This window comes from Mustela nivalis (assembly GCF_964662115.1).
Source record: "Mustela nivalis genome assembly, chromosome: 8".
In the NCBI taxonomy this organism is placed as follows: Eukaryota; Metazoa; Chordata; class Mammalia; order Carnivora; family Mustelidae; genus Mustela; species Mustela nivalis.
In genome coordinates, this window is record NC_139027.1 from 81955249 (window position 1) to 81978074 (window position 22826).

General features: G+C 39.9%; 1 protein-coding gene across 1 annotated transcript in view; it reads left to right on the forward strand.

Annotated features, from left to right (window-relative positions):
- Positions 1–22432, forward strand: part of SLC9A4 (solute carrier family 9 member A4) — a gene marked incomplete at its 5' end in the record, with an annotated part of 62907 nt that extends 40475 nt beyond the window's left edge. Inside the window, 5 exon segments of the mRNA XM_082747145.1 lie at positions 3387–3548; positions 8885–8981; positions 13807–13938; positions 15152–15239; positions 21467–22432. Of these exon segments, the coding sequence (XP_082603271.1) occupies positions 3387–3548; positions 8885–8981; positions 13807–13938; positions 15152–15239; positions 21467–21822 (835 nt within the window). The 3' untranslated portion in view covers positions 21823–22432.
- Positions 22433–22826: the final 394 nt, after the last annotated feature.

Below are 22826 nucleotides of genomic sequence, written 5' to 3' on the forward strand. Positions count from 1 at the left end.
AAGAGCCTGAATCAATAATGATGATCCATAGAAGAAATGCTATAACAGAGGCAAATGCATAGAACTATAATTGTACAGAGGTGGGAGTACATTTTGAAAATACATGAGGAGTTCTCCAGGCAAAGAAGAATGGAAAACATGCCAAGCAGCAGCAGTAGCAGCAGGATATTTCAAAATGTAAGGCAAGAGAGAGCACAGCATGGTTTGGACACAGTCAGAGAAAGGGACGTGGTGAGACAAGAGGTTGGAAAGACAGAGATACTCTTCTATGGCACAGTGCTAAGAAACTCTATACAGCCACTTAATGCTATAAAATTCCATTTGATGTTGAACATTCATATCAAAAGAGTCTTAGATAGAATAGTGTAAAATAGAAGAGTAGTGGAAACAGTTGACAAAGCCAAAAGACAAGTTGGCAACCAGAAAACAAATAACCCAAGCCAAGGAATGGGCAGAAGACATGAACAGACATTTCTCCAAAGAAGACGTAGAAATGGCCAAAGAACACATGAAAAAATGCTCAACATCACTTGGCATCACAGAAATACAAATCAAAACCACAATGAGATACCCCCTCACACCAGTCAGAATGGCTAAAATTAACAAGTCAGGAAATAAACAAATGTTGGCAGGAATGCAGAGAAAGGGGAACCCTCTTACAATGTTGGTGGGAATGCAAGCTGGTGCAGCCATTCTGGAAAACAGTATGGAGGTTCCTCAAAAGGTTAAAAACAGAGATACTCTACTCAGCAATTGCATTACTAGGTATTTACACAAAGAATACAGATGTTGTGATCTGAAGGGGCACCTGCACCCCCAATGTTTATAGCAGCAATGTCCTTAATAACCAAACTATGGAAAGAGCCCAGACATCCGTCAGTAGATGGATGGATAAAGTAGATGTGGTGTATATACACAGTGTTATATTACTCAGCCTTCAAAAAGGATGAAATCTTACCATTTGCAATGGCATGGATGTAACTAAAGGATATCACAGTAAGCAAAATAAATCAGTCAGAGGATGAAATTATCATATGGTTTCATTCATATGTGGAATTCAAGAAATAAAACAGAGGATCATAGGGGAAGGGAGGGGAAAATAAAATAAGATGAAATCAGTGAAGGAAATGAACCATAAGAGACTCTTTTTTTTTTTTAAAGATTTATTTATTTATTTGACAGAGAGAGATTACAAGTAGGCAGAGAGGCAGGCAGAGAGAGAGGAGGAAGCAGGCTCCCTGCTGAGCAGAGAGCCCGATGCGGGACTCGATCCCAGGACCCTGAGATCATGACCTGAGCCGAAGGCAGCGGCTTAACCCACTGAGCCACCCAGGCGCCCCGACCATAAGAGACTCTTAATCATAAGAAATAAACTGAAGATTGTAGGAGGGGAGGTGGGTAGGGGGATAGGGTAACTGGGTGATGGGCATTAAGGCGGGCTCGTGATGTAATGAACATTGGGTGTTATATGCGATTGATGAATAACTGAACTCTGCATCTGAAATTAATGGTACACTATATGATAATTAACTCAAATAAAATAAGACACATTTTTAAAAAAAGAAAAAGAAGTAAACAAATGGGAGAGTAGTACGATCATACTTGATTTTTGAAAGGCAAATAACAACAGCGATATGGAAGCTGAATTTGAGAGATACTATGGGTGTGAGATGTGTAAGGGGTATCCACATGGACGTAAGAATTTCATCCTGTAAACACAAAATAAGCCCCAGGTACTATGCTAGCTGTTTCATATATTGTATCTTACATGATCTCCTGAATCGCCTGTGTTAGTCCTATTTTTCTCATTTTGAAGCTGAAGAAGCCAACTCCAGGAGATCAACTAACCTACAATGGAACCTTGATTGAATTTAGGTCTGGATTTAGAACCTCTTCTGTTTTCAGTGAGCCACAGAGTTTTCAGAATCATAGGGATGAGGAACTAGCAGAAGGCAGGCATGGGGACTGGCCAGGGGCTTAGGGAGAGGACAGTGAGGAAAGACAGTAAGAGTGACTCTCACATTTCCAGATAGTGAGTCTAGGGGGATAACACCACCATGGTGAAATGTGTAGACTAATAGAGGAATGTTCAGTTAAATAATACCAGGGTGTGAAGAGGGGAAGCTGAATGAGGACAGGACTCTGAGAAGCTTCATTCCTCTGGGACAGGTAAGGAGGAGGAAGAGATTTGGAAGAGACCTTTAGGGAGGCTGAAAGGGAAGCAGGTGTGGATCAGGTAATGGAGGGCACAGAGGAAATGACCCGGCGGCCCATCAGGAGAATCCAGGTGGCACATAGGGCACCCCCCCGTGTTGAACAGTAAAGGTCAAGGTGAGCTCGGTATGAAGAGTGTCAGGGAGGTCCTATGGGTGGGGAGCAATGCAGTGGATTGACCAATAGGCAGGAGCAACAAACAGCCTCTCTTGAAGAAAGGCAGAAAACAAGAAGGCTGAGGGGTGAGCCCACTTGGAGCAAGAACAGGTCTGGCAGGAGCCAAACGTGGGTCCTGAGGAATCACAGCCTGCTAACCCCAGAGGAGACTTGACTTATAAAGGATCCATCTGCTTCACAGACCAGGAGACCAATCACCAGATAAGAAGGCAGCAGCCCAGGGAGTTGCTTTCCCCTCCAGAAAATAAAGCAGGCACACAAATTACTCTTTGAATGTAAAATGATTGGAAGTGTTGAAAATTCCTACTCCAAACAAATAGCCGACTCCAAAGACGCCATATGCAGACATGCAGCTCAGTCTAATGGGTCAGCCAGAGGTTTGCTACAATAGTCAGCGGCCATCAGCGCCTAGCCTATTCAGCTTCCCCATCATTCAGACTGTCAGGATATGTGGGTTCTCCCCCCCACTGCTCCCTCTTGCATTGTCAGGAATCAAAATGATCTGCAGCATAATGGGCAAAACTACTGTAACTACTGGGCCATTTAAATGTATTGGGTTCTGGTTGAATAGGCCAGTATTACTGTAAGTGCAGCTGCCACTGTTGGGAGCTGTTAGAATGGAACATTTGTTCAAAAGCCTCAACCCCTCATTTCTTCTCTTACAATTGGAGCTGAGCTGAGCTGGGCCTCCCCCGCTCCGCACTTATGCATACTTTCTGCCCTAATTGCAGCTTGTCCCTCCCTTTTGTCTAGTTGATTTTCAATGTATTCAGGCCACTAGGTTATTCTTTCTTTATTAAAAAAAAACATATATAATAAAAATATAAAAATATAAAATTCCTATTATTTTTAAAAAATGTGTTCAAAGACTGAATTTTCATCACTATCCTGGTGTTCAGAAAAAAGTGAGGTAATAGTTTGTTTTAGGAAAAATACATACTTTTGTAACACTTACAGAGATTAAAGGTGTTCAAACCATTGGTTTTTGTTTTTAGGTTTAAGAAGTTTGATCACAGATATTTACGGAAAATCCTAACCCGAAAGAACCAGCCCAAGTCCAGCATTGTCTCCTTGTACAAGAAGCTGGAAATGAAACAAGCTATCGAGATGGTAGAAACTGGGATCCTCAGTTCCACAGCCTTTTCCGTACCCCACCCGTAAGTCCCATATGTCCTTTGATCTGGACTTTCCATATCAGAATTCCTAGGAGGCACTAACTCATCGTTGCAATTACAGATAATACGAGGAGTGAAGAGGCAGAAATTTCAAGGAGGAATCATGGGAAAAGGATGACCCAAGTCTTGGCCATTAGGTCATTGGCCATTTGTACTTTGGCCCATGCTCAGCCTCTCTCACCTAGTTTCTGAACATTACTTTCTAGCAAAAGTTGCATGCTATAGCTGTCTGACTCCTTACCTTGGAAAGGAGGGGCAAGTGAATTTCTAGAATGATGGCATGGTTTACAAGACCTTTTTTTCTCTTTTTGATTAATTTCTATCCTTTAACCCCAGTTCATTTGATTTTTGCTAATTGTACACTAATAATAATAATATGTATTTCTCCTGCAAGTCGTTTATTTCTCTTCCTGTCTCATATGAGGAGGAGAGACCCAATCAGCATCCTTTGTCACTAGCTGGGATTAGGGGTCGAGGGGTGGTAACAGGAGGTGTGGTGGTTGGTGAGCTAGTTACATTTACCTGCCAACCCCCTCCCCCTGCCCACTCAAGGATGGCCAGGTTTCTTTCATGAAGATGTTTATGAGGGTTGCCTGGGTGACTCAATTGGTTAGGCGTCTGCCTTCCACTCAGGTCATGATCCCAGGCGCCTGGGATAGAGCCCCACATCAGGCTCCCTGCTTGGTGGGAAGCCTGCTTCTCCCTTTCCCTGCCACTCCCCCTGCTTATGTGCACTCTCTCTCTGACAAATTAAAAGATATCTTTTTAAAAAAGGAGTTTATGAATTGAGGAAAATTACTCATAATTTCTATAGGAGAAGGAACACTGCCATCCGGTCCTCTTCTGTAGACACTTGATCATGAGCTCTAATTGAGTCTTCACGTTTGAAAAGCAGGTTGAGATAAGAGCCAAGAACAGATCGCAGTAAAAAGGTTGCTAATGACTGAGTGTGATCTTGCATCCCTTACTTGCTAATGAATCAGAAACACCCTTGCCTTTCTTCCGAGGCCTGAGAAAAATCTTAAGTCCGGTCCCTGAGGGCATCTCAGTGTAAACAGAGCTTTTTGCCTTATTTCTCAGTGAGACTGTTTTTGTGGTTTGCTTGTTTGTTTTGGTGCTCCGGGTTGCCTGGCTTGCTTTAAGGAAACTTCTGATCTCAAAATGGCAGTGTGCTAACAAATATTTATTGGCAGTGCCATGCGGAGCCATGTTAGAGCCTAAGGCAGAAGAAAAAAGAAAAAAACACAGAATAAACCTCAGTATTGTCAATCCTGTCTTTATTTAAAATGTTGATATTGTACTCATCGTGGATTGTTTTATTTTTTACAGGGACATTTGTTTTCTAAAATATTGTGTTTGCATTCTATTTAACTTGACTGAGCTTTTTGGTATCATCTTGGGCCCAACCCTCTTCCTTGGGTACCAGTTATGTGCCAGGGACTTCAAGCTGACACAGTCCCTGGCCTTATGGAGCTCAAACCCTAGTGGGGTCATGGCATTAATTAAAAAAAAAAAATAAATAAAAGTCTCACAAACTTATAATCCTAAAGTCTAGGGAGCTATGAGAGTGAGAAGATGTGACCCTCTGGTCCCCAGGCATTTGACCTGCCCACTGAAGAGGGAAAGGGGAGTTAATGCCCTGCGGGAGGTCTGGATAGCTTCAGGCACCTTAAACCATTAGGAACTTCCTCAATCCATTTGCTTAGTAGTCCTGTGAGCTGTTGGTCTAAGAATGTAGGGGCGCTTATCTCAAATGAGAATCAGGCTGTCCCGTGCTAAAATATATTTGCAATCTCTGTATTACGTTGCATTGGTCGTATGCAGCCAGCCCAGCCTGTAACCTCAAGGCAGTTTCCAAGCCAGCTTTATCTGGAGGGAGCCTTTCTGTTGAGTTCATTAGTTTTTGGATATTGATTCAAGATTAGTAAGCGAGCCCAAGAGGTTAGAGACTTTTTCCCCACCCCCCTAATAGCCCAAACCCATGAGTTAACTGGGTTAGGAGAGGAGATTCTTTTACCTGATATTTTATACAAGTTTAATCATATTTAAATTGCATTCATTTGATCTCAGAAATCTGTACGACATCAAGCAAAAAGGAATTCCTCTCCCAAGATCAAAGCAGCTAATTTCTTCAAAACAAACCTTCATACAATAATAGGAAAAAGAAGTGTGTACTCAGCTCGCTTTTTATTATTCTGTATGAGATGATAACAACAAAATGCACATATATTTTTTTCTTTAGAAGTTTAAGCAATTGTTCTACGAGAGAGTTAGCTTTCCAAACTCTGTGAACCTCAGGAGAACACTGTCACCAGAAGTTGTCAATAGCACAGAGCAGATGGCCTTTCTTCTACGGAATGCCCCCCCCCTTTCTTGCATGGATTATGTTATTTGACCTTCGAAACAACCCTAAGAAATAGATAGAGTGTGTACTTGGATTGTTATTTTAAACAAGAGGCACCTCGTTTCACCAATGAGTAGGAAGCTTTTACAAATACCAGACAATAAAGGCTCAAATGATTAAAAGTGTCAAACTCTTAAAAATATTTGATTAATATTAGAGATATTGAAGTGTGTTTAAAGTTATAGGTATAACAAACTACAACTGTAGAACTTCAAAGCTTCATCCTTAAATGCTCCCAAAGAATTTTAACATGTCGTTTATTTTAAAAAATCCATAAATTACTTTATTGTAGTTGAAGAATTTTTCAGTTGATCACACATTGGCAGGTAGAGGCTTACATTTATGCTTCTTATACCGAAGACTCCAGAATGAAGATTCTGGTGCCATTTTCATTTCCATAATGAAACACTGTATCATGAGGAGCCAGAATCTCTCCTACACCACTCTTCACTCATCCTAAATGTTGGTAGTCTACGTGACCTTTCTAAAAAGACACAAGGAACCCACACACAGAGAAACCAATGCATCCCATTGGTTTATCAGAGGATGCATTCTTCATTTACCCTAACATACATTTCTTATGGATTTCATGTGTGAAACTATCACAAGAGAAAGGGTTCTTTCAAATGAATCAAGGTATAATATTTGATCTTTTAGGAATTCATATCATGGCATAAATAGAACATCTACTAGATTTCATATTTATATTGCTGTATTTCGAACTGAAGTGTCTTTTTACATTATTATAGCATCTGTTTAAAAAAAGCTAAGATTAATGTGAACCTTTTATGTAAAAACATTTGGATTCAGATTTTCCCAGTTTGATCTTAATAGTCATGAAATTTTTTTGACCTAGAGATTATTTAATATTTGGTTTTTCTAAGGATTATATCTCTCTGTGCTCACAATATGATCATATCAGGGATGATTTTGCTAATGAAGTGGCATGTAGAAAACTCCAGGTATCACCTTGCCTAAATTAATAATTCCTCTGTATAATGTCATAGCTGTCGCTTCTCAGTGTGGGTCAGTGTGAGATAATGCCTTTGGGATCCCTGTGTTACACGTCTAGCCAACAGCCTGAATGGACCTTAATTAAGTCTAATCTTTCCCAAAGTGGCCAATTATAAACTGGGAAGGGTGCCAAGTGAGACCTACTGCCATCTTGAGTTTAACTTCGCTATTATCTTATGGTTTCTTTCCTATTTGGTTGTGAGTATCATTATGAACATAGGAAATGTAATTTTCGATTAGTTCTTTTTTTCTGCTCAGCAAGAAATTGCTTCCATCATAATAAATGTGTTCAGATGGTGGGAATGTGTAGGTATATCTCAATCAGAATAAATTTTGCTTCAAGGACTTTTCAATAGTGAGGTTGAAATGCCCTGATAATAATGTTTAAATCACCAAGGGTGGTAACTGAATATCAATAGTGTTGACATTTGCAGCTTTGAGATATGGAAACTCTGATTTCAAGGATTTTGTAGAAAGGGCATTAGTCAGTCTACAGATAGGATTGCTAAATAAATTCTGGCATGCTGTGATACCTGGTATCTGAGTTCTTAGCTCTTAAAAATATTTTCTTAAACATATTTTCATACATATTTTTTCTTAAAAATATTTTACCAATTGTACTTACAAATGCACAAAAAGTACTCACAAGATGTTCTTGCTATGTTGCTACTAATGTTTAAAAAAGTGGCCTGTATTGAAACCAATAACTACTGATTTCTGTGATCAGAAATCTTAAGACCTTTTGCAAGCAGATAGTAGGATCTCTGTGCCTTTATGCACCAAGAAGAGCTCCAGCAAGGAAAGAAAAAAAATCAACATTCTAGGAGGTTTTATACCAAGATATTAAGGGAGAGGAGAGTATTAAAAGATGTATTTAATTTTCTTTAGTTCTCTCTTTTTTGTTCTTATTTTTTATAGTGAACATATATTATTCATACAATGAAATGTTTACTAGAAATTTCTGCCACTAGATTAAAATGACTGAAATCAAATATATTTGTCACATGGGAATTCTGCACATAGCAATGTCATAATTTTGAAACCCTCAGAAGACAATTGTGCATTGACTGATAACCTGGACATGACTTGATATTTAAACCCTTTCAGGGGCACAGTGAGGGGGTGGTGGGACAGGGAGGGCTCATGGTGAAGAAAGCCTTGGGGAGCTGGTCATGCGGAGGCAGAGAGCAGTCAGTGGCTTCTAGAATCTCACAGAGTGCCCAGTGTCTCAGAGCTGGGCTGGCTTTCAGAATAGAAATAGTCCAAATAATCCTTGTAAAATATGATTCTAGTTTCTTACAATTATTCTTTAACCAACGATAAAATTCCTAAAGGGACCATTCCAAGGTAAATGTACTCACAGAATTTTAGTAGTCTTTTAGATCAGTGTTATTCAAAATGTGGCATGTGGATGGTGTTGTCTGTGAGCCGTTTGTCACCTGTCTACAATGAGATCAGTGCAGACCTAACCACAAGCCAGTCTTGATGAATACCCTTATTTCCATTGAATCTAACAGTAAAACATTTGGTTCTAATTTTATAGTATCTTTTTAAACATTTATTTTCTAGCAATTGATTTTTGTTGTATTTTACCAGAGTGTCTGCTCATTACAGATGTGGAGGGAAAAAATAACTGGTTTGTAACTACCTTCGACTCCTTTCTAAAAAATGAGTTAGTTCCCACATAAAAGCTTTAGGCAAGGAAACCATATTTTCAAAATGGTAAGTCAAGACGCATGTATTGTGTCTTACTAAACTTACTAACTAAAACGGTAGAAAACATTGTGTTAAAATATGGGTTCTGGAACTTAGAACTCCCATATATATATATTGACACTTTTGTGGCGCTCTTGCCAGGATGTAAGAATAATGCTTGGCTTCCCTCCATTGATGTTTCCAGGGCCCAGAGGATACACGGAACTAAAAGGCTTTCCCCGGAAGATGTGGAGTCCATGAGGGACATTCTGACACACAACATGTACCAAGTTCGACAAAGGGTGTGTATAAGCCATCTGATTTGTCTCATTTGCTTGGCCTTGGAACCAGTCCTTCAGGAATCCTTTCTTGTTCACATTATCTCCTCTAAAGCAAGCTTCGGGCTAAACCATTTCTTTCTGCCGGATTTGGAGAACAGAAAGTTAATTGTTACTTTTCTGCTTAAAAAAAAAAAAAAAAAATTGGCACATGTGTTGTAAAAAGGAATGCAGATCCAATTGCTAGCCCTAGGGGTCAGGCTGCCCTAGCCCTGCAGCCTGGTACTTTCCAGACTAACAGAGATGAACAACAAGTGGTGGAGCTCATTCACCACACCACAAAGAAAGAGGGCACCAGGACGCCAATGATATGCTCAATCTCTTTGACTGTAAAAGAGCTTAGAAAGTTGAGATGGTTATTGAAATGCTGGCCTACATTAGAGGAGATGTATTAAGTATATTATATTTTAATTTGGGGAAAGTGTATGGAGTCTATACTACCACTTGGGAACTGGTGGAAAGTATATAGTAAGAACATTCCTGGGGCAGTGGGTGAGTCCTTCTGAAATTTTGATGCAGTCAAACGACATTTAAACTTGCAAAATCTAATTATGAGGTGGTTTTGTTTGTTTGTTTGTTTGTTTTTTCCAGTTTGAGGATTCTATTGAACATGCTAATTGGCTAAGTATGGCTACAAGTAAATTCATTTGGGGGCCTTGGTTTTTGTGACTATGTTATGATCAGAGTCTTGAGTGGGGCCAAAAAATTTCATCAGGTTAAAGCCCCCTAGTTTCAAGAAGATGCTCAGGTTAGGCGAGTTGTTTATCTGACTTGTTGAAGGTCACACAAGAAAAATCCAAGTTAAGAACCAGGTCTTCCAACTGTCTACCCAGTGCTCTTTCCATGACTCCAGCCTTATGTGATCCAGTAAAGTGAATGTTCTCTCGCTTCCTGTTTTGGAAAGGTCAGTGATTAAGGGGAATGTGTCAGCGAAAGACTCTGCACCTGCTGAAGGAATATAGGTCAGCATCAGTCATAGCAAGCTTAGAGTAAATTTAAGAGCTTTCAAATCATTCCAAGTGAAACTGTTTCAGTAAGACTATCACATTCTGATAAATAGTTAGATAAATTCTTAAGAGCTTCCTGGTTTGAAGAATGTCAGCTGGTTTCTTGGGGGCCAAGCTCAAAGACAGGGTGAAACTAGCCTTTTCCCCACGTGGACAAAGGTTGAATTTAAGGAAAGGTCCAGAAATGGAGAGTGAGTTCCTGGGACTCCAACCAGCTAAAATGAAGTTAACTAACCATTCTCTCTTTCTTTTCTTTCATGAAGATTCCCAGACAGCCAAATGTCTTCTTTCATAAGTACACCTATTTAGTCTGTCCTCCAGGTTTCTCCCATCTAAGCAATATAGCATCTTCCCTTCTTACTGCCCCCAAATAAGCAGATAGGTCAGAGAAGGTCACACAGGGAGAACATAAATAATAAACAAAAGGGAGTTTCAAGCCCCTAATTTGGCTTTTGCCTCCACTTTTGTTACTTTGACAGAGTGAGCCTTATCAGTCCTTCCCTTCCTATCTCCTTTCTTACCCCATCTTTTATATAGGTCATGTGACTCTAGCCCTCTTGAAAGAAAAACTGCTCTAGAGATGCAATGCAGGTCACGTGTCTCCTTGGTTTCTAGTGGGTGATCTACAGTTTTGAGGATTGTCACAAAAGGTGACATCTGTTGTATCTAGCCTGGGTGGTAGGTCACTGGACCTCACACAGTGTGGGGCTGATGGCTGGGGCATTTCTCATGGTCTCATCTCAGAAGAGGCCATCCTGGGAGTCAGGAGTCACTTCAGGGCAAGGGTGGGCTGAATGCAGGGTTTGACTCTGGGGATCCTGATTCATAGTTGATCTGGAACTGAGCTGGTCCATCGCACCTGGGAGGGCTCTGGCCATTCCTGTTTGAAGTCACTCCCCTCAGCACGTCCAGTATCAGATTGTCACTGCTGGACAAGTTAAGAACTAGCCTCTGGAAGTTCCCATTGGGACAGGCCTCTGGGATACAGAAGCTCTCTGCAATGCCCTGAGAATGGAGATGGAGAAACACTCTCTTTAAACGTTCAAGGGAAGAAACTGACCTCACCTCAGACTCTAAGGATAAGTCAGAGGTTGATGGGCAGTCCCCTGGGGTGGCCTAAATGATCAGGTCACACTCAGAATTCTCACACACTTTCAAAGAAGGAAAACAATTTATTCAACTTCAATTCTCTTCAGTCAATATTTAATACACATCTATAGCCTTTTCCCATAGAACTCAAGTTCTAGGGGGAAATACAGTTTTTCATCAATCACCAGCTCCTTCATTAAAGAGCTGGACTAAATGAAACAGAGTGAAGGAAGCTGCGTATACGTTATGTGCATAGGACCTACTATGCTCCCTGCAGACAAGCAAGGATAAGCACATGGGTGATGTGATATCAGGTTAAATAGAACAAAAAATGTCCACATGTTCCTCAAAATACAGGCTTCAAGTCAAGGTATAGGAAATTCCTACCAGTAACAAGCATACACACACACACACACACACACACACATATATATACACACACACACAGACACTCATGTATAAGTGTGTGATTATAAACATACACACACACTGACTTTACTTTTGCATGAATTTAACGTTGATAAAAATTATAAAAGTTTGTCTTGGGATTCTAATACTCGGTTTTAAAATGTTTCTGTGATAGTATCATGTGTCATTCCTTAATATCTCTATCTATACAGTGAGTGCACTGAAGTTGAGGTTCATCATTAGTGATGGTGGATAAGAGTCCCTATTTCAAACATATTTCAAAAATTTAATTTTTTGCCAGGTTTTTATCAGATTGGTTAATTTGTCAAGAGTGGCTTGTAAAGATCTCCTATCAGGAGATGGTGAAAGTTAGCTTTGCAAATTCTTCATCCTTCCCCTGGCCTCCAACCTCTGCCTTCTATATGGAACTCCTTTTAGACAATTGTCTGTTTTACGAGGCTTAGTTACCTAACAGATAATGAAAGCCACAAATCTACTTCACTGGCTGTATAGACACAAAAAGACAAGCAATAAACTGAAAACTAGTGAACCAGTGAGGTTGACTTCCTACTCTTAGTCAACTCCTCCTTGTTACAAACATCCTCTTCTGTTCTGGGAGGAAACTAGACCATCCCCTATATTGACCAGGGAAGGGTCTATTATAAATCTACATAGTAAGTACAGAGAAACTGAATTTCTTTCATATTTTTATGAAGATGAATGGAAACACAAGTGTTAGTATTCTTTCCTTACACTGGAGATCATCTTATAGCATCTCCTAGAGTATGTACTCCCCACTTAGGGAACCCTTAACCTGGACGATGGAATCTCATCTCTTGGCAGGTTGTCCCTAGGCGCTCTGCCACCCCCGCCCCATACCTCTGTCTCATTTCTCACCATGCTTTGAATTAAGTACTAAATTTTCCTGTGGTAAACAAATTCCCAGCTCTGCTCCAGTAGGTCCTCCTCTTTCCCATCACATTTTTTTCAGAGCTATGTCTTATCTCATGTGTTCAGTCTTCCTGAAGGGAACATCTACTCATCTTTCAAGAGTCAGTCCGGGCAATGCAGCTTTCCCACCCAAGACTGGATCAGTGCCCTTTGCCTGTACTCTATAAATCCCTGCAGACCCAATATCATAACACATAACATAGCACATAACAGTATATGCTTGTTTGATTCCCCAAATAGACCATGAGCCTTATGAAGACCGCTCTTCAAAATTATCCATTTTTTAAAAATCCTGTGCTTACTGTGGCACCTGATACACAGAACAATTGCCCTTCTGCTAATTGGAAATCCTTATCACAATTTTCATTAACCAGGAGCACAAGGACCTGTAGTTTGAGTCTGTTACCTGTATTCCAGTGAGACTGGTATAGTCACTGTTGCACAGTGAAAGGTACAGAGAGAAGAGATTCCAGTTTAAGTACTTTGTAAACATTTGAAGACCAGTGTTGGTCTGTGGTTTAAGACAGGTTATTGCTGGCCTGGTGAGAATAAGGAAGAACTTTTTTTTTTTAAGATTTTATTTATTTGACAGAGAGAGATCACAAGTAGATAGAGAGGCAGGCAGAGAGAGAGGGAAGCAGGCTCCCTGCTGAGCAGAAAGCCCGATGCGGGACTCGATCCCAGGACTCTGAGATCATGACCTGAGCCGAAGGCAGCGGCTTAACGCACTGAGCCACCCAGGTGCCCAGGAAGAAATTTTTTATGATAATTGTTTCAGTTTGAAGGACTACTCTTTAATCGGTAATTATATCTTTCCTTCATTTTGGTTGGGAAAAAACCTCTTCCTTTTTAAACAGTGATGGTAATTGGTTGATTTTTTTTTTTATGTGTCTTTAACCAGAAAAATGTAAAAATAGCAACCTTAATGAAATTCCCAAAGCAGTTTTGACATTTTCCTCATCCATTGGATCCAAACATTCAGTAAGAACTGTCCAAGCATAAAAAACACGACTGGGGAAAATGGGTGGGTATGGGGCAGTTGAAGTCCACGGGTATCTCACTGCAAAGATACAAAAGAGACAGTACAGGGGGACAGCAGGGTTGTGTGGGCTGGAAGGCATAGGCTCCAAACCACAACTCTCTCCTGATAGGGTGGCCTCAGTCACAGGCCTTTCTTCTCAGGGGCCACCGCTTGCTCCCCTGTAATTGAGGCAAATGCTCGGGTGGCCTCTTCGATGTCTTCTTTCTCTTAGTTTGTGATATTTCCATGGGCTCCAAAAGCCATGGTGGTTTGGAAATGTCCTGACGTGTTTGACATTCTGTTCCTTCCGCAGACCCTGTCCTACAACAAATACAACCTCAAACCCCAAACAAGCGAGAAACAGGCTAAAGAGATTCTGATCCGCCGCCAGAATACCTTAAGGGAGAGCATGAGGAAAGGCCACAGCCTGCCATGGGGAAAGCTGGTAAGGTGGGGTCCGTGGGCACACCTGGGGGCTGTATCAGTCCCTCTCCCAGGCCTCCTCTGTGACGGCCAGTGGTAGTTACACAAAGCCAGCACCTTGCTGTAATTCAACAAGTAATACAAAAGCAAGAAGGCACAGGACATGATACAACTTCCCTCTGGGTCTAGAGCTTTAGGGTTCGTGGTTAGGGTGGACCTCCCAGATGGGGCAGTGTTGGGAGCACAGTCCCTGGGCTGTGAGTCTAGATCAAGTGTCACGGTGGCCTTGTACTGACCATAGGGGAGCCTCCATGGACTGGGGCTCTGGGGTCTAGGAGGCTTCCTTCTCTCCCAGAAAGATCTAGGGAAGGATCAGTTCTTACCCAGACTCTTGGGCTTGTCTTCATATTACCACGGTGCATCCGAACTATGCTATTTGAGGCCACATCAAACAATTTCACTGGAACTTCCCGACAAAGGTTACGTCTGGATAGATTCTAATTTCTACCCTAGTCTCCATGGCTCAAATGTAGTGATAATAGGAGGATAGTAATAATAGCACTAACTGCCTGAACAGAGGGTTAAGTGGCCTTGTTCAAACATTTTAGTTTCACAATTCATCATTTTCAAAATAAAATCAAACAAAGTATTCAACCTGTGATCCTGTAGGAATGCTTACCTTAAGCACACATCTGACGAGCTAACATTAAAAGGTACCTGTAAACTTCCTAGTGATATCTTATTTGCAAAGAATACGAGTGCATTCTAATGTATTACTTTATCCTCAGACTCTTTCCATGAACAGTGAAACACAGGCATTTTATCCCCTTTCTCCAGACAGTGGAACTCCAGTACAAAAAGGCTAGTTGGCTTATCCCACTTAATCATAATTAATCCAATGAGTAGAATACATAGATCTTCATACAAAGATCTTCGTAGATCTCTATTTCTTCCTATAAAAATACAGCCCAATAACCCATAATTTTGTTTCCCTTAATAAAAAACAAATGTTTTCCAAAATAAAATCATCCAAGGGGTTCCCTCATGGGAGGGAAAGGAAACACATATTGGAGACTGAGGCATTCTGCTGTCTTTAAACCAGAGAAACAGGAATACAGGCAAGCCTGTAACTTACATGAGATGCCCAGTGTGGGCCTGTGGCTCCCACTGTTTCCCATGGGATAATCTGAATGGCAGACTCACCTATGCTTTTCCTTTCTGCTTCTTACCCACAGGCTGGTACTAAAAACATCCGCTACTTGTCCTTTCCCTATGGCCACCCTGAGCCAATAAGAAGAGACCTGAATGTTGCTGATTTCACAGGTAACCTGTCTGCCTGGCTGTTCTTTTCCTTGTGCTTGGTTTACAGACATTGAAATTTGAATTTTATCTCATTTTTACCTGTCATAAAATATTCTTCTTTTAACTTTTTTTTCAGCCCCTTAAAAAGGTAGAAACTATTCTTTGTTCACAGGCCATATGAAAAGGCAACAGGATGGATATAGCCCAGGGGGGATAATTTGCCAATGTAAAATGGGCACTCTTTGGAAATATTTGAAAAATTTTAACTCAAATTAAATATTTGAAATATTTAGGAATTAGCAGAATTCTCCAAATTTGTTAAGTCTTACTAAAATAATTTCATCAAATTTACAGATTAAACATTTCCCTTTAATGTCTAATTTTTAAGTAGAATTCTTAGAATTTTTGAAGCTGTCTATTATTCTAATAAAGGCCATTATTATTGTATATGTAAAATGATTCTCCCATCCAAGTACTAACCAGGCCCGACCCTGCTTAGCTTTCAAGATCAGACGAGATCGGGCGCGTTCAGGGTGGTATGGCCTTAGACGTAAAATGATTCTCTATGAGCAAAAGATGATATATAATATATAATATGCCATATTATCTATTTAAATTTTTCCAAATTTTTAAGACTTAAAAATCGATTCGAATTCAAATAAGCTAAATGTATCAGATTTTAGAATTCAGTCTTTGAAGAGTGAATATAATTATTCTTCAAAATGAAACTTTATTTTCTTCTGATTTAAAAACATGCTTGATATAAAATAAAAATCAATCAGTAGGAAAAAGCATAAAATAATAAAGTTAAAAGCACTTGAAACCCCAACAGCAGGATATAATCACTATAGAACATTATGGTAAGCATTCTTCTATAGTTCTGTCTGCCCATCCTGATCTCTACCCTATCTGTACCTGATAAAAGAAAGAAAGAAAAAAACACACAGTATCATATTATCCACAAAATCATTGTGTCTTATTGCTTTGGAATTTTTATAAATTGTCTAGTATACTCAACCATCTACTATAGACATATTTCCATTCAATTGATATGAACTAAATAATCATTTTTATGAGTAAATAACAGTCAATTATATAAAATAATCCTAGCCTAGTCAGCCAAATCCATATTAATAAATATTAAGGTATTTTGTTTTTATATGCAATATGAGAAATGATATATAATAGCTCTTCAAATCACTTGTGATTTTTTTTTTGCACAAATAACCAATTATTGCCTTAGTATATTTTCTTAGAAGCAAAATTTGGGGGTCAAAAATTGCATGTATTTAAATTTGCCCTCATACCAACAGTCTATGAGAAAGGTCATTGCCAATCATTTCACCATCACTCAGACTTCCGAGTAAACTATGATGAGATAGGATAAAATTTATATACTATATTAATTTTTATCTGAGTCTGTTTCATTTTTAGTAAGGTCAAATCTTTTCATATTTTTGGAAGCAATGGTATTTCTTCTTGGGAAGTTTCTGTTTCTGCCTCTGGCAATTTCTTTTTTTCTTTTCCATTGTTTGTTTTGTTAAAATAAATTGGAAGAACACTGTTTAACAAGGATATCATCTATTGTCTCATGTTTGTTGCCCATGGTTTATCTTCCAGTTTCACATTTATCTGTTATTTTTTAGATATATTCACCATTCAGAAAATTTTATTCCAACCAATCAGATCTGCTCCATCTTCCACAGAAAAATTAAAAAATGATTTACCCAATGTTTTTAAACTTTAATAGTTTAACAATTCCATTTAAGTTTCGAGCATTTGAGATATATCTTTGTGTAGATTAAGACAGAGACACTCTTCAAATTGTTTTCCAATGGCTGTGCACCTGCCCCAACCCCATCTTTTCCTCTAAGATTAGATGCCACCTTTGCTGTGCTAAAGTCACTTATCCTAAGAGAGTTCTGGGCTCTTCAGTTCTGTTTCATTGATCTAGACATCTATTCCCAGAGCACCTTCTGGAAAGCAGTGCCATTTTATGTTATAAAAGAGCTAGTCCACAAACAAAAGTAAACAAAACAAAAGAGCACCATTGTAGGGTGTACAGTAAATTAATGTCTAACAATCTTCCTGGTACAAATAATCTGGTGCTATTTATATTGTTTGAATGCATAGAAAACATGAAATTCTCATGGTCATTTCTTGTGATGAACATCAATGTCACATGCTCCTGTAGCAGGAGACCACCACATAGCAATCTCACTTGAGCAAAATGTGAATTCCTCAATAAAGCATTATTAACAAGATACAGTAGAATGTTAAAGAAATACTATACCTTACAAAGTGGGATTTATTCCAGAAGTAGGGGTTGTTTAACATTTGGAAATGTGTCTACATTATTCACCAGATGAATAGATGAATAGGTCAAAGGATCCTGTTCTTTGAATAGATGTCCTAAAAGGCATCTCACTCATATTTTCCATAAAAATAATAATATACTAAGGACTTATATGAAGAAAACACAAAAGCCTACTTCTTCGTTCTCTCTGTAAAGAGGAGAATATTGATTCCTCCTACATAGACCAGTGTTGTCCTGAGATGAAGCCAGTCAACACATACAAATCTCCCAGAACAGTGCCTAGAATCAAGTAAATGAGAAAGAAATATTACCCATTATAATTAGTACTACTGAGGAACATCAAAAAAGACTTGATGTGGGTAGCTAGAGGTGTTCTTTCAAAGAAAGACACTTCAGAACTGCCACTTGAACATGAATTCTTCTGGGAATGAAATGAAATCTTCAATCTCCAATGCAGTATTTTTCCTTCAACTGTGCACAACTGGCTCAAAATTTTTATTAGATGAGCAAAAATCGTGGTTAACCTAGAAATCTGAGATGGGAAAGTAATAAGTGAGACCTATTTTTAAATTTTTTCAAGTATTTAATTTTAATTCCAGTATAGTTAAGATACCATGTTATATTAGTTTAAAGTGTATGATATAGTGATGCAACAATTTTGTCCCTTACTCAGTGCTCATCAAGATAACTGTACTCTTAACCCCTTTATCTATTTCACCCACCCCCCACCCACCTCTCTTCTGGTAATTATGTTTGCTCTCTATAGCTAAGAGTCCGTTTCTAGGTTTACCTCTCTCTCTTTTTTCCCTTTGATCATTTGTTTTGATTCTTAAATTCCACATGTGAGTGAAATCATATAGTATTTGTTTTTCTCTGACTGACTTATTTCTCTTAGCATAATACTCTCTGGGTTCTTTCATGTCATTGCAAATAACAAGATTTCATTCTTTTTGAAGGCTAAATAATATTCCACTGTATGTATATACCACATCTTCTTTATCCATTCATCAATCAATGGGCACATGAGCCGCTTCCATAGTTTGGCTGTTGTAAATAATGTTGCAGTGAACATAGAGGTGCATATATTCTTTCCAAGTGGGACTTAATTTATCAGCTATCCTTAATAAATTTTAAAGCATTATAATAATCAGAGTTAGACTGAAATAATTCTCAGTGTGTCTCTGGGCACAATTATTTGAATTCACATTCTCTCCAAACTTGAAGTCTTTCTGCACCAGGACAAAACAAGGAGTGGCCAGAGAGCTTCTAGGGGAGATTATGGAGGGATAGACAGCATCCAGCCAACAGTCTCTGGGTAGCCAGGCTATGACTTGGGGAACATTCTCCTTTCTCACTGTACCCTTGCTCTCCAGTATTGGAATTTACCTTAGTCTAGATGTGGGGGGGCTCCACATACTTTTCCAAGGCTCTTCTGTAAAAAGCCAAGGCTCACTTGGTGCTATACGTAGAGAACTCCTTCCTGGACACTGACCTCTCCTGCTCTGGGATAGCTGACAATCCATGTGGATTGGGGAAAATGAGAGAGTTTTGGAGATGGACACACAGCAGTGTAAATGTACTTAATCCCACAAGATTATACAATAAAATGGTGACAATGGGGAAAAAAAGGTTAAAATGGTATGTTTTACCAGAATTAAAATAATACCATGAGGAAAGGGAGCAGGGAGGGTTGCACCCAAGGTCTAGGTCTCTAAACACCAAATTTTGTATGAGATAATCCATGGTCACCCCCTGAGTGTCAGGCTCTGCTTTGCCCTATGCAGAAGCACTTCCTGTTTCTCCTTCACCCTGCCCCTGGGTGCCAATGTCCAGAAGTTAAAGTGGAGGATAGAAGAATAGATGTTCAGAATCTGCTGCAAGTTCTCCATTGATCTCTCCCTGGAACTGCCGGCCTGAGTGTTGCAGGCAGGTTTTGCAATTGGGACAAAGCCCAGCCCCAAATATTCCTCCTTCCTCTTCCCCTTTCCCCTGGCTTCTTTCTCCCCTTTTGGACACATCTACTGACTTAAGTTGTGTGGAACCTTGTAAGTTATCTGTTCAAGCCTCTTCCTAGGGTTTGGAACCTATTTTCTAATAAGCAGAGGTGGTCAGGAAACATCAACTATAATCTGTGTGCTGATGCTGAACATACACTTAGAAGGAGGGGTAGGAAACCAGGAGGGAGCAGAGGGGAGGGACAAAAGACCGCTCTTGGGGGCAGAAGCATCCAGGCCATTGTTTTCTTAGGTAATATTCCAAGTACCAAAGGATCAAGAGGAACTTTTGTTCCAGGCCAGGTCATGGAGCACAAATTAAAGGGAGGTAATGAAAAAAAAATGGACAAATATTCTGAACTAATTTTTTTTAATTCAAACAATTGATTCCTGTCCCCACTCCCCTCAACTTCCAGGCTACGTTCTGAGGATAATTCAATCACATTAGGAAAACATTAATGAACAGGTTATTTTAAATTTTTCTGATGGCTCAGCACATTTTGTCTTTTGTATACCTGTGTGCATATCTGTTATAGCTTTGGGGTTTTATTTTGCTTTGTGTTTTTTTTTTTTTTTTTTTTTTTTAAAGAGGGAATAAAGAGTTGGAGAAAACTCTGCTTTCAGATTTAAATATGAAGTTCTTAAAATGCTTAAAATCTCAGGAGACTATTTAAAGGGAAAATAAATTTATAAGGTTAAAACTTAAGGAAATGAGAATAGATGAGATTTGCGAAAGATATTCCCTTGAAGATGAGTGCACAGTAAGTAGGGAAAACACAATGTCCTAGGCATGGATGAGGTCTTTGGAAGGTCATTCGAGAGGGGATGTTACATAGATACCCAGTGGTTTCCTTCTGCCCTTGGCGTAGCCTCTGACCTGCACATGGCACATATCAGGGAGTGAGGCTCAGTGTGGCAGAGAGCAGATGTGCATCTGGACAGATTCTGCTAAAATGCAGACCCATCTTCACTGTGTGATACTGGAAGTCACTTAACCTCTTGAAACCTCAGCCTCTTTACCTGTGAAATGGGGATGCTAACTATACTCATCTCCAAGGCTTGTCATAAGGGTTAAATGGCATTGTAGATATAAAACAGCACAGTGATGGGTGCATAGCGAGTTCTCCATGCAAGGACATGTCCACTATTATCATGGGCTGTCATGTGCCAGCGGTAATCTGTTCACCTCTGACTTCCTTTGAAGGGAGGACATCTAGTCACTGTGGCTTTGCCACACATGGCTATCTGCAGTGGCTCTCTCCCACCCATTTTTCCAAGACTGGCTCTTTCAAGGTCAATGGGATGAAACTCAGATTTAATGCTTTCTGGTAACAATGGATTCAAAAGCAAACCGACCGGGGCACCTGGGTGGCTCAGTCAGTTAAGTGTCTGCCTTCCACTCAGGTCATGATCCCAGAACCCTGGGATCAGGCTTCCTGCCCAGCAGGGAGTCCGCTTGTCACTCTCCCTCTGCGTTCCCCACCCCTACTGCTCATGTTCTCTCTCAAATAAATAAATAAAATCTGAAAAAACAAAAACAAACAACAACAAAAAATCCAAACCAACCATGTTCCTATCACAGTTACCACGGAACCTTCAGTTAAACATTGGTCTCTGACAACACAAAGCATCTTTGTGCCTTATGGCCTAATGCCTATGGCCAGTTGATCTGATTTGTAAAAAAACAAAACAAAACAAAAAAACACTCCCTTACTTACCTGAAGGAGCCTGATACACAGGTTTCAGTGCATTTCTGTTTATAACCCAGCACATATGCTTCTATTCTATGCCTTCACTGGGGCAGGGAAAGTGAAACCTGTGACTGTGAAAACTGGAACCTCAAGGACTCTGTTTCACTCTGAGTTCTTGCCACCCCGATACGGCATCCTCTCTGACCTTCAGTCGTATTCTTTCCTCCTCTTGTCATATTTTCCTAGGTGATGACAGCAGCGATTCAGAGCTCCCATCCATCATGTTCAAACCACACCCTCGAACAGGGACACTTCAAGAAAGACGGCTGACACAAGAGATAATCCCAATGAAGAGTTTTCCCAGAGGAGGGAAGCCATGGCACTTTGGGTATCCAAGAAACACAAGCCAAGAAGAGCATGTTGGCACAGGCAGAAGGGAGGCACTACGGCCCAAACCACTGTTCCACGCAGTAGATGAAGAGTTTGAATCTGGAGAGGAGAGTGAGGAGGAGGCCTCAGCAGGTGGGTCCCGATGGTCAGCGGAGCACAGACCCAGCAAGCAACACCACAGGTCCCACAGTCCATTGCTCCAAAGAAAATAATTTCATCATCCACAGGATTGTCTCCATGTATTTCAAGAGTCCATTTTCCTATTATTGTGGAAGAAGGATTTTCCAAGTTTCAAAGAGAGCTACTGAGTTTATTTTTCAGAAGATATTAGACATGTATCTATTAGAGGAAGGGGGATTTTTCTGGAGAATGACTTGGAACAAATTTGTAGGCTCTGCTACATTCTTGGTTGGTGTACGCTGCAGGTGAATTCCCTAAAAGTGATAAATGTTAATCATCACAGGGATTATTGCTAAAATTCCCAAGAGTGTGTGATCTATGAAATTCATTGAGATAGATACAAGCATGATTGGTCAAGTAATTCACCTTGACTCTCTGCATGTGCAGCTTATAAACGAGTTAGAACTGGAAAGGGCCTGGGAAATCGCCTGGCCCAGTCCTCTGTGTTTACAAAGAAAGACGCCTTGCCCAAGGTCCATGGTGAGTTGCTGCTTTCAAAGCTGGCTGTACTCTATCTAGAGAGAATGCATTCAGTTTTCATTTTCATGTATACTATGTGAGAATTATACTTCTGGGGAAAGGCAAAATTTGCCACAACATGGCTATATTTAATCAGTAGCAATAATAAATGGATGTGATATGTTCTAGAGGATTAATCTGTGATATGTTCTACAAGCAATGGGCTTGTAGTCTATTTTATAATTGGAATATTTATTTTAAAAATGAAATAGCCATACACAGTCTTTAATAATGATGACACGAGCAACAAGTATTTATTAGACATGTAGTTGTAGGCTGTGATACTGTGCCCTAGGGTTGGAAACTATTTCCCAATTTAATTTTCCATCCTCATCACCCCCAGACTTGACCTTGAGCCTCACAGTCCAGATGGTCTAGCTCACCAGCTTTGCTAGATGACTTTCTCTTTCCTCCCTTCTTGTCCTCCCTCCCTCTTCCCTCTGCTGGCCACCTGTAGATGAACACATATTTATTTGTTGTGTGAAATGGCTGATCTATCATAAACAATTAAGCATAC